General features: G+C 43.4%; 1 protein-coding gene across 1 annotated transcript in view; it reads right to left on the bottom strand.

Moving 5' to 3' along the window:
• Positions 1 to 12,662, bottom strand: part of USH2A (usherin) — a 584,327-nt gene that overhangs the window by 301,961 nt on the left and 269,704 nt on the right. Inside the window, exons 32-33 of the mRNA XM_065589441.1 lie at positions 12,110 to 12,223; positions 61 to 222 (exon numbers count right to left, since the gene is read on the bottom strand). Of these exons, the coding sequence (XP_065445513.1) occupies positions 61 to 222; positions 12,110 to 12,223 (276 nt within the window). The remainder of the gene's footprint in view (positions 1 to 60; positions 223 to 12,109; positions 12,224 to 12,662) is intronic.

Raw genomic sequence — 12,662 nt, 5'->3', positions numbered from 1 at the left:
GTGCAGTTAGCCCAGTGACTGTGACATACCCATCTTAGGAGTCACTACTATATAACTCACCTTTGACAATGTATTTAGTTCCATTTCCAGTGTAGATTGATACAGCATCCATGAATAAAGCATACTGTGTTATAATACCATTTGGTCTCTTTGGAGGACTCCAACTCAGTAGTAAAAAAGTGGGAAAGGATATAGCTGTAGGTGGTGGTACGTCTTCAGGGGCTGTAAAAATATAAATAAATAAATATTGTGTATATATAACTATATATTGTAATGTTTTCGGGTACACAAATACACATCCACTCACCCAAATATCTATATCTAGAGATATCAAAAAACCCCAAACTTCACAATTATAAATCAAGTATACAGACCTGAAACCATTATAATATAGTGATATTCCAGGTTATTTAGCTTTTAGTTATTGATTGCTATTAGAAATATACTCACTTAAGATTATATATTCACTAGGGGGTCTTGTGGCTACAAGATGCCAACTACATTTTTGAAACTGTGTTACCAACAACAGGGTGCGTCTCACCACTTGCCATGAGGAAAACCTGGCATGTTTACCAGCACTGATGGTTTAGGTCTACTGGGTGATTTCTTCTCTGGTTCCTTTTCCTTTTTCCTTTTGTGAAAATCCCTTGTCTGTGCACATCACCACTTCTGACAATATTGGGAAATTCCCTATGCATTGTTTAGAGCAATGGATCTTTCATATAACTGGTCAGCAACCAATTTATGACAAGGAAGAAGGAAGGGGCCTATCATTTACAGGTGGTAGAACTGGTTGCCAGTTCAAGCACTAGGTAATTTTAAAGGATAACCACCAGCCTTAACAAAGATGTTAGAAATTAGTTAAAGACAAAAAATTTTATACTTGAATGTCTAAAGTTAGACACCTAAATCTACACTTATCTTATTTTCAGAGATGCTCAGTGCCTGTGGCTCCATAAATTTCAAATGGAGGCTATAACACTTTTCACTTTTGAAAATCAGGCCACTATTTAGATGCCTACATAGGGTTTTATGTGCCTAACTTTAAGCACTCAAGTATGAATATTTTGGACCTAAGATATTTGTGACATTTTTTATTAAAACTAACCACCTGACCGAGAGCTTTAATCCCTCTCTCCTTGACTTCATGTCTTGAACCACAAATTGATTTTTTTTTTCTTCATCAAAATCACGGATGTAGATATTATTAAGGCTATGTTTTAGTCACGGGTATTTTTAGTAAAAATGTCATGGACAGGTCCCAGGCAGTAAACAAAAATTCACAGCCCGTGACCTGTCCATGACTTATACTACATACCCCTGACTAAAACTTGGGGGGGTGCAGCTCAGGGGGGTGGAGGGTGGCCAGAGGGTGCTGCAGGTGCGACCTGCGGGGAACCATGGATACTCGGGGAGGGGGAGGGTGCATGGCGGTGGGGTGCGTGGCCCGGGGGGATCCCATGGGTGCTCAGGGGAGGTCGCGACCTGGGGGGACGCCACAGGTGGTGGTGGGGTGTTGGTGGGGCTTAGGCAGGTTCCCTGCCCAGCTCCTGGGAAGCAGTGACCTCCAATTCCTAGCTTCATGTGCTGCCTCCGCTCCATCCCAAGCTCCGGTTCTGCAGCTCCCATTGGCTGGGAACCACAGCCAATGGGAGCTGGGAACCACAGCCAATGGGAGTTGTGGGAGAGGTGCCTGTGGGCAGAGGCAGCACATGGAGCTAGGAGCTGAGGGAGGAGAGTTCCTGTCACCCTTCTGGGGATCCACCCACTAAGCACCACCCCATACCCTAGTCTCCAGTCCTGAGCCCCCCCCACACCCAAACTCCTGCTGCTGGGGGGTGGAGAGGGGCCCGAGACTTCCCCAGCAGCAGCTGGTGCAACTATCCCCGGGGCTGCCCGAGCGGCGCAGGCGGCTCCCAGGCCAGCTGCATGGGCCGCTGCAGAAGTCATGGAGGTCACTCCATGACAAACATGGAGCCTTAATTATTATATTATTATGCACACATAACTTTAATTCTGACATTTCCTAACTTCTAATAGTTTGACTTTGCAACAGTAATAGCGCTCTTTCAATGTAGTTTGTGTGTATGTTGTAAACTAGAGGTTGGCAATGGCTAATAGTTTTAGGGTATGCCTACACAGCTCATGGCAGCAAGCCTCCTCACCCAGGTTGATTTGAGTTTCCAGGGCTTGTGCTAGCACTCTAAAAATAGCTGTGTAGACAGCTCTTTCAAGTTGTGCCTTGTGCTGGAGCTCGTGCTTTGAAGCCCACCCCCCTCCCTAGGCTTCAGCGTCTGAGGGCTGGTCTACACTACGGGGGAGGGGGGTTTGACCTAAGTTACGCAACTTCAGCAACTTGAATAACGTAGCTGAAGTTGACGTACTTAGATCTACTTACCGCGGTGTTATCACTGCGGTGTGTCGATGGGAGACACTCTCCCATCGATTCCCCTTGCACTTTTCGTTGAGGTAGGGTTCCGGAGTCGACACTAGCATGATCAGCAGTCAATTTATCACATCTATACTAGACACGATAAATTGACCCCCGCTGGATCAATCGCTGCCCATCGATCCAGCCGGTAGTGTAGAGAAGCCCAGAGTTCCAGCTCAAGCTACAGCTTCCAAGAGCTATCCACACAGCTATTTGTAGAATGTTAGCCCAAGTCTCTCAACCTGGGCTGGGAGGCTCACTGGCATAGCTTGAATAGACATACTCTCAAAGGCCCAGTTCTGCCTCCCTTATAGTGAGTTAACTCCACAGCAATACCTTTGAATATCATAAGGGCGGCAGAACTGGGGCTTACTCACTCTGGCAGGAATATCTGGTAATTTACAAGCACTATTTTGGAAAAAAAAAATTCTTATGTAAACCTTCCCAACGTGAAAGTGTATCTTCAGAAATGAGCATTTTTTTCTGAATCACATAGAATTCCTGTATTAGCTAGTACGTTTACTAAGCTGAGCAAATAAGAAAAATAATTTTAAGAAAAATTGTAATATGCAATAAAGCAAATATATTATAAAATTGGATTTCCTTACATATGGCATTGGCTCCATTAACATTTTTTTTTCCAGAGGAAGCCCACAAATAATGTAATTTTCATTGATAATGAAATGAGTAATAAGTTATCAATTCACTAAAATATCAGTTAGTGTATTTAACAACGTCCTACAAAACTATAATTGGACTTAAGGATTTAGAACTGGATTGGTACTCTTAGTAGATATTAAAGGATTGACATAAAAATGATGCTCAAATAATTGCAGATGGCAAAACCCCTCAGGATAAGCCTAGCAAACCTGCTTATTTTGGTAAAAATTTCCTTCATTTTAAACATTTAGCCTACAGGCAATTCGAAGTTCCATCATATATATCAAATTTGGTGACTCTCCATGGGACATCACCAGCTGAGTCATGTGTCCTATTACTAAGAGCAATGGAAGAGAAAGAATATTTTTTCTCATGGGGAAGCCATCTCACTCTCCCCCCCAATTTGTAGTCTAGCTGACTGTGACACAGTGATGGAGAAATATTAAAAAGTTTAGGGTGAGATTTTCAAAAGCTCTCAGCATTTGCCTAACACTAATCCCCCTGAAGTTCACAGTAAAACCCATCACAGACCTCTATGAGAGTAGTTGGAACAGCACTATGAGCCTTTAAAAATACCACCAGCCTAATTTAGGTTTGGTTCAGTTTAATGTTTACCCAAAGCTTTGACAAACTTTTTGATTCAGAAAAATTAGGTTAGAAATCTCAGAAGAATGACCTTTCTCAGGATAGTCCTGGATTGGTTGAAAATCAGAAAGGAAAAGGGGTATTTGAAAATTTCAAAAACAAAATTAAGAGAAAATTATACCATTACACAGAACAACTCCACTGAAGTCAATGGGAGTTCTGGTCAAGCATCTGATGACAGATTTTTGCCTTTAAAACATAAGAATGGCCATACTGGGTCAGAATAATGGTGCATCTAGCCCAGTATTCTGTCTTCTGATAGCGGCCAATGCCAGGTACTTCAGAGGGAATTAACAGAATAGGGCAATTATTGAGTGATCAATCCCCTGTTGTCCCCTCCCAACTTCTGGCAGTTAGAGGCTTAGGACACCTAGAGCATGGGGTTTCATCCCTGACCATCTTAGCTTATAGGCATTGATGAACCTATTTTCCATGAACTTATCTAATTCTTTTTGAACCTTCACAATATCCCATGGCAATGAATTCCAAAAGTTGACTGTGTGTTATGTGAAGAAGAGGAAGTTACTCACCTTGCGCAGTAACAATGGTTCTTCGAGATGTGTGTCCCTATGGATGCTTCGCTGTAGGTATGCTTGCGTCCCTGCGCTGCTGATCGGAGAGCTTCGGTAGCAGTATCCAATAAGCCCTCACATGCACCGTCTCTCCTCATGCCCCGGTCACAAGGCTAACCAGTGCACACAGGCTAACCCCCCCCATCAGTTCCTTCTCTACCGCAGAGTCATTGACAAGAACTGAAGTAGAGGGGAGGAAGATGGGTTGTGGAGCACCCATAGGGACACACATCTCAAAGAACCATTGTTACTACACAAGGTGAGTAACTTCCTCTTCTCCTTCAAGTAGTATCCCTACGGGGTGCTCCACTGTAGGACTCCCGAGCAATATCCCCACGGGAGGCTGGGGCTTCGGAGTCGAGTCAGTTACAGATGACAGTACTGTGGAGCCAAAGATGGCATCAGAGATGGAGTCCCCAATCGCATAATGTTCTGCGAAGATATGGACAGATTTCTGTTGTAGGGACATTCTTGAGGAAGGCGACAGATGAAGAGATCAACCTTGTGGAGTGTGTGAGAATACCATCTGGAAGTGTCATGTTGTGAACCCGATAATATTGTCTAATGCAGTTTGAGACCCACATGGAAAGTCTCTGGGCTGATATTACTGAGCCCTTGGATCTTTCCGCCTAGGAAAAGCCTAGGAGACTTCCTAAAAGTCTTCACCATATCCATGTAAAAGGCCAGGGAGCTCCTAACGCCTTGTGTGTGCGGTATAGCCTCCCTGTTATCACAGTGTGGCTTCGGGTAAAAAGTTGGAAGGTGGATCATTTGGTTCATGTGAAAAGGAGTGGTCACCTTAGGTGTGAATTTCAGGTGTGGCCTGAGTGTGACCTTGTCCCGAAAGAATACCGTGTAGAGAAGATGTGCCATCAGAGATGCTATTTCCCCTATTCTCCTAGCCAAGATGATTGCCACCAGGAAGACCGTTTTAATTGACAGGTATGTAAGTGAACAGCCATGGGTTTCAAGGGAGGTCTAGTCAGGCTTTTCAACACTAGATTTAGATCCTATGTAGGGGTGGGATGTCAGGGTTGTGTAAAAAAGGTTTAGTATACCCATGAGGAATCATTTTGTGGTTCTGTGTGATAGCTCTGAGTAGCCTTCTACTTGTCGGTGGAAGGCTGTTATAGTCACTAAGAGAACTTTGAGTGAACTGAGAGATAGACCCCATTTTTTAAGAGTCAGTGCACAGTCTAGGATCTTTGGAAGAGTAGTGGATGTTGGAGAAATTTGTTGAGAATTACACCAAGCCTGAAATCTGGATAATTTTTTGCGGGTAAATACAGTATGTTGTGGATTTTCTACTGTGTAATAATACCTCTTGTACCTCCTCCGAGCAGGAACTTTCTATGCATTTGAAACATGAAGGCGCCAAGCCTTGACGTGGAGAATCCCAAGGTTGGGATGTAGAGTACATCCTTTGTTCTATGAGTGGAGGTATGGAGTGGATTGGAGAGAGATTGGTGCGCACGTTGAGAGCTGTGACAGGTAAGGGTGATAATTCAGTCTCAGCCAAGTGGGAGCAATCAGTATGACATGTGCACCTTCTTATTTTATTTTTAATAGGACTTTTGACAGTAGGGGAAATGGAGGAAAGGCATAGAGAAGGTTCCTGTTCCAGGGAAGAAGGAGAGCATTGCCTAGCATTGCCCCATCCCTGCTCTGGAGCAGTAACATGGACGTTTCTTGTTCAATAAAGTGGTGAACAGGTCTGTGATCAGTGTCCCCCACCACCTGAATAGGTTGTGAAGATGTGGGTGCATCTCCCCTTCGTGGTCATGTGGGAACCTGCAACTGAGACTGTCCGCTATCGAATTGTGTGTGCCTGGAAGATAGATTGCTTATAGTGTAATGAGGGAGATGCACCAGTTCCATAACATTAGTGCTTCTGCACAGACAGAGGGTGATCTGGCTCCTCCCTGTCGATTTATGCAGTATATGCATGTTATGTTGTCTGTTAGGACTCTCGTGTGTGTTCCCTTGATCAGCAGGAGGAAGTGGGTGCAGGCACTGCTGACCACCCTGAGCTCAAGGAGGTTGATGTGGAGGTATATCTCCATGGACAACCATTTGCCTTGTGTTGTAAGGTTGTTTAGATACGTGCCCCATCCTATGAGGGATGTGTCGGTGGTGAGAAGTACCAACGGGGAAGTTTGCAAAAAGGGGATCCCTTTGCAAATATTTCCTGTTTTTTTCCACCAGTCCAGGGAGTTTTTTACCTTGGTGGAAAGTGACAGAGGTTTATCTAGTCCGTCTCTGTTTAGTCTGTAGACTGAGCTGAACCACATCTGGAAACACTGCATGTGAAGCCTAGAATGAGGTATCACCGCTGTGCCAGCTGCCATATCCCCCAAAAGTTGGAGACAGTGTCTGACTAATATTTGGGGGCTGTTTCGTATTGTCTCTATGAGCACATCCCAGGAGAGAAACGTGTGCTGAGGTTGTTCCGGGATGAAGGTTGATTTCTGTGTGTTGATCTGTAGGCCCAATTCCATGAATAAGTCTATAGCAGTTTTGGTAACCTGACAAGCCTCGTTGAAGGAGCAGGCTCTCAGGAGGCAATCATACAGGTAGGAGTAGATCATGATCTCCTGGGAGTATAGGTGAGCACCCACTACTGAGAGAACCTTGGAGAATACCTTCGAAGCCGATGACAACCAGAAGGGTAGTACTCTTTACTGATAGTGGTGTTGTCCTAGGGTAAACCTGAGGAACTGTCCGACAGACAGTAGGATTGAAATATGGAAATAAACGTCCTGAAGGTTGAGGGCCCAAAAACAGTCTCCCTCTTCCAGTGCTGGAATAATCATTGCTAGAGTGACAATCTAGAATTTTTGAGCTTTGACAAGAGTGCTCTGAGGTCTAGCATAGGTCTCCAACCTCCCTTCCTCTGGGGTTTTAGGAAATAACGAGAGTTAAAACCTTTGCCTCATAGATGTTGAGGTACTGGTTCTATGGCTCCTAACTGGAGGAGGCGATCTCTCTCTTTTTGTAGTAAACTCTTATGAGAAGGGTCCCTGAAAGACGGGAAGGGTAATGGTGGGGGGAGGCAAAGTGGATGGAATACCCATTTTGAATGATTTCCAATACCCCATCAGACCAATGTTATGCATTCCCAGGTCCTGCGGAACATGGCAAGGTAGTAGCTGAATGGGTAGAATGGGTCAGCTGTAGTGGTTGAGGGGAGTGGTCTGTTGACACCTCGACTAACATGTCAAAATTGATATTTTAAGGTAGATGGTTGCAACCTGGAAGGCTGTGGACCTGATGGTTTGCGTCTGGAGAACCTAGATTTATTTCTCTGAGGTTCATAAAAGCATTGAGTCTGGTATCGGGAAGTACAGGATTTATGTTGGGGTTGTGGACTAAATTTTGTTTTTTGTCCAGGTGTATAGATTCCTAATAAGTGGAGAATTGCCCTGAAATCTTTAAGGGTATGGAGAGACGCATCAGTATTCTCTGCAAACAACTTAGTGCCTTCAAAGGGAAGGTCTTCAACAGTCATCTGCACCCCTTTAGGGAAACTTGAAATGTGTAACCATGGCATACTTCTCATGATCACCGTCATGGAGATGGATCGGGCCGCTGTATTGGCTGCATCGAGGGCTGACTGGAGAGTTGTTTTGGCTACTAGCTGCCCTTCCTGGATGATAGCTCAGAATTGGTTGCACTGTGACTCTGGGAGATGATCAATAAAGCTGTTGAATTTTGAATAATTGACATAGTCATACTTCGCTGGTAAGGCTTGATAGTTTGTGATTTGAAACTGCAATGTGGCTGAAGAGTAGGCTTTCTGCCCAAAGAGGTCCAAGCATTTCCAATCCCTATCATAGGGAGTGGATCTCATTTGGTTTTGACGGGCCTGGGAGTTTGCCACATCCATAACAATGGAGTTGGGGGAAGGGTGGGAGAAGAGAAATTCCATCTCCCCAGCCAGGATGTAATATTTTTATGGGCCCATTTACAAGTAGGCCTCAATGATGCTGGGGTTTGTCATATAGTTTTGCAGGTACATAAGAACCTCATTGATGGGGAAAGCTATTCTGGAGGTCGAGAAAGAGTGTGGGATGTCAAGGAGTTTGTAATGAACATCCTTGACTTCCTCCAAGGGTACTTCTATACTTACCTCCAGGTCCGGCGGTAAGCAATCGATCTTCTGGGATCGATTTATCGCATCTTTACTAGACGCGATAAATCGATCCCGGAAGTGCTCGCCGTCGACGCCGGTACTCCTGCTCGGCGAGAGGAATACGTGGAATCGACGGGGGAGCCTGCCTGCTGCGTGTGTACCCGCAGTAAGTTCGAACTAAGATAGTTCGACTTCAGCTATGTGAATAACGTAGCTGAAGTTGCGTATCTTAGTTCGAAGTGGGGGGTTAGTGTGGACCAGCCCCAAGGGTATCTGCAGTGTGTCTGCAACTCTTTTTGCCAAGTACTGGGAGAGCTGGAAATCCTCAGCTAAGGATGGTGGCAGGATATGAATGCCTCATTTGGAGAGGAGGAAGAGATGTTGGTCTTCAGAGTAAATTCTTCCTCAACTCCACCCTCATATTCCTCCATGATCTCTTCTGAAAGTTTTGAGGTTCTGGATGCCATAGCCGAAGGAGAATGTCTCAAGGGCTTATGAGTGAGGCTGGGAGCCTGAGAAGTGTGGGGGTGATATACACCCAGGTATCCCAGTATGGCCACTGGGGCAGTGGAATAGAGCCCAGTGGTGGTGCCCTTGGTTGGTCATATGCCAGTGGTGGTGGTGGGGGAGATTGGGGGTATACCCAAGAAGCCTCTTGATAACAGACATATGAGGGTGCGTGGCGTCCCTCTAAAACTGATAGAAGGGGGAACTACTCTCCACTCATAGAATACCAGGGTTGGAACGGACCTCAGGAGGTCATCTAGTCCAACTCCCTGCTCAAAGGAGGACCAATCCCCAGACAGATTTTTGTCCCAAATCCCTAAATGGCCCCCTCAAGGATTGAACTCACAACCCTGGGTTTAGCAGGCCAATGCTCAAACCACTGAGCTATCCCTCCCCACTCCCCGGTGGGCAAAAATTGTCAGAGAAGGCACTTCTTGAAGCCTGGTGAGCCGGGTATACCTTGCTGGGGAAAGGAGTCCCCAACAAAAAAAGGGGAAAAAATAAAGTTTTGTTTGTTTGCTTTTTGTTTTGGAAGAGAGATACAGAGGAAAAGGCTCCAACTAAGACTGAAGAGACTAAGTAATAAAAATGCTAAAGAAGCTAATTATCGAAACAGACTGCTAATGGCTCCATCTCTAGCCCGGGGCAATTGAGAAGGAACTGAGGGGGATTAGCCTGTGTGCGCTGGTTAGCTTTGTGGCAGGGCATGAGAAGAGAGAGCGCATGTGTGGGCCTACCCAACACTGCTACCAAAGTTCTCCAATCAGCAGCACAGGGACAGCAGCACACCTAAAGGGACACTACTCAAAGTAGTAGTATTTCCTTATGTTTGTTTTAAACCTGCTGCCTATTAATTTCATTGTGTGACCCCTGGTTCTTGTGTTATGTGAAGAGGTAAATAACACTTCCTTATTCACTTTGTGCACACCATTCATCATTTTATAGATATCCATCATATCCCCTCTTAGTAGTCTTTTTTCCAAGATGAAAATTACAAGTCTTTGTAATCTCTCTTCATATGGAAGTTGTTCCATCCCCATAATCATTTTTGTTGCTCTTCTCTGTACCTTTTCCAATTCTAATATATCTTTTTTTGAGATCGGGCAAACAGTATTCAAGGTGTGGGAGTACCATGGATTTATATAGGGGCATTATGATATTTTCTGGCTTATTATCTATCCCTTTCCTAATGGGTCCTGGCATTCTGTTAGCTTTTTTGACTGCCACTGCACATTCAGTGGATGTTTTCAGAGAACTATCCACAATGACTCCAAGATCTCTCTCTTGAATGGTAACAGCTAATATAGACCCCATCATTTTGTATGTACGGTTGGGATTATGTTTTCCAATGTGCACTACTCTGCATTTATCAACTTTGAATTTCATCTGCCATTTTGTTTGCCCAGTCACCCAATTTTGTGAGATCCCTTAGGGTATGTCTTCACTACCGGCCAGATTGGCAGGCAGCGATCGATCCAGCGGGGATTGATTTATCACATGTAGTCTAGATGCGATAAATCGACCCCCAAACCCTCTCTCGTTGACTCCTGTACTTCAGCTCGGCGAGAGTCGATGGGGAAGTGGCAGCAGTCGACTCGCCATAGTGAAGACACCACAGTAAGTCGATCTAAGTATGTTGACTTCAGCTATGTTATTCACATAGCTGAAGTTGCGTAACTTAGATCGATCCCCACCCCCACAGTGTAGACCAGGCCTTAGTAACTCCTCATAGTCTGCTTTGGTCCTAACTATCTTGAATAATTTTGTATAGTCTGAAAATTTTGCCACATCGCTGTTTACCCCTTTTTCGACATCATTTATGAATATGCGGAACCGCACTGGTCCCAGTACAGATCTCTGTGGGACACTACTATTTACTTCTCTCCATTTTGAAAACTGACCTTTTAGCTAAAACCTTGTTCTAGAAAAGCATGCAAGTCCAGAGGGGTAAAGGGTTATTTTTTCCCCCCACATTAATTCACCCATCCCTACAAAGAGTTGGGACTTCGGCATAAGTTTACAGCTGATCCAAACTTTGTGGCTGAGAACCATATCTAATTTTAATTAATTAGAAGTGGTGCGGTTTTGATTTTTCTGGTTTGCCTCTAATTTACATCAACTTATGCTGAAGTCTTAGTTCCATGTTAGCACTGTATTGCTATTTCTTTATTTAACTTATTAAAAAAAAAGACGAATAAAACAAAGAGGAGCCTATATTTGCTTCTTAAAAAACACACCACGCACCAGATGGGAATATTTTTTTTAAGATGAGTTTTAAAATTCTTTCACCTCATGGAAGACAAAATACTGTTTTACACATAAGGGTCAAATTATATTGGTGCAAATCTGGAGTAACTGCTGATTTCAAGTGGATTACTCCAGCTTTAGACTGATGTAACCGAGAGATGAATTTGACCTGGACCTTATGTTTAAGTGAGATAGGAGTTACATATGCTTCAGATCTTTTGGGAACAGTTCCTCCAGTAATTGATGCACAGTAGTTATTGAGCTGGTCTCTAAAGCCAGAACTGTAATATATTTTCTTTCTTGCTGCTCTAGATCTTAATGCAAGCTTAAGAAACCTTAATTTATGCTTGCAACTTTTAAGTTCCAAGTACAACAAAAATGCATAAGAGTTAAGAAAAGCAGCAGAAAATTGAGCAGTGATTAATAAATGGCTAAATTGGCGTTCGGAGGTTCCATCATACTAAAATAATTGTTGCCTATGCTAGTGTTTAGCAGTTAAAAGAGACCATGGAAATCAACCGTTTGATTCTCAATTTCATACTGTGCCATACAATCAATTCTTTTTAGTCAGACTGTCTCTAGATTTACTTCTGAGCCATAGTAAAATGAGGAAGCTTTCATTAATCTTTCAGATGCTTCATATTAATGACAAGGCTCTTGCATGAACAATGTAACAGCAATTAAAAAGCCCATTAATCTGCATTACAGCTATTAAAGATGCATGTCATTAAAGGGTATGGAGTTTGATTCATTTTCGCACCCCCCCAAAAATGGAGCAATTATGCTCTGGCAATGCACTTTGTCATCAAATTAGGTTGGGGTTTTCCAGCAAATGGCTTTGCAGCATTTAGCTCTTCTCCTATTTTATTATTCATGACTGAAATGTGGAAGTCAAGACCTTTGAAATTACTTTACCTTCTTGTGGAGTGGAGATGTTCAATGCATGTGAGCTCTCAGTACAGCCAGCCAAAGTGCAAGCAGTTAGGGTTACACCATAGTTTGCGAAGGGTTGCAAGCCTGTCAACATGCCTACAACAGAAGAAATTAATGTTGCATATGTACACTATGTGGTCCCTTGTATGTACATATACAGTCACAATGCTATAATTATATCGTCCAGCAATATATATTTACATAAAATAATATACTTACAGTAGTACAGGAGGAAAGGACAAAGCATTAAAACTTGCATTTCTAGTTCCCTGTGGTTTGGAATAGTTTCTGCTTTTTAAAAATAAATCATGTTTTATTCAGAACAATATGCTAATATTGTGCAACTGGAATCTTCCAGTTATTCTTTGTAAACTAGAAGTTATTTCAAGATTTCAGCAGCTTAAATACATATAACTATTGACTCAGCTTTTCTTCATCCCTTCCCCACCAAATTATTTTACTTATAAGTTTTGTTTTTCCCAAGGAATTGCTAACCTCTTGGATAACACTAAAGAGATCATTCTCTCAGGCATTA

The sequence above is a fragment of the Chrysemys picta genome, chromosome 3 (genome assembly GCF_011386835.1).
Source record: "Chrysemys picta bellii isolate R12L10 chromosome 3, ASM1138683v2, whole genome shotgun sequence".
Taxonomy (NCBI): Eukaryota; Metazoa; Chordata; order Testudines; family Emydidae; genus Chrysemys; species Chrysemys picta.
Note: the sequence above shows the minus strand (reverse complement) of the source record. Positions and strands in the feature narration are given on the sequence as shown.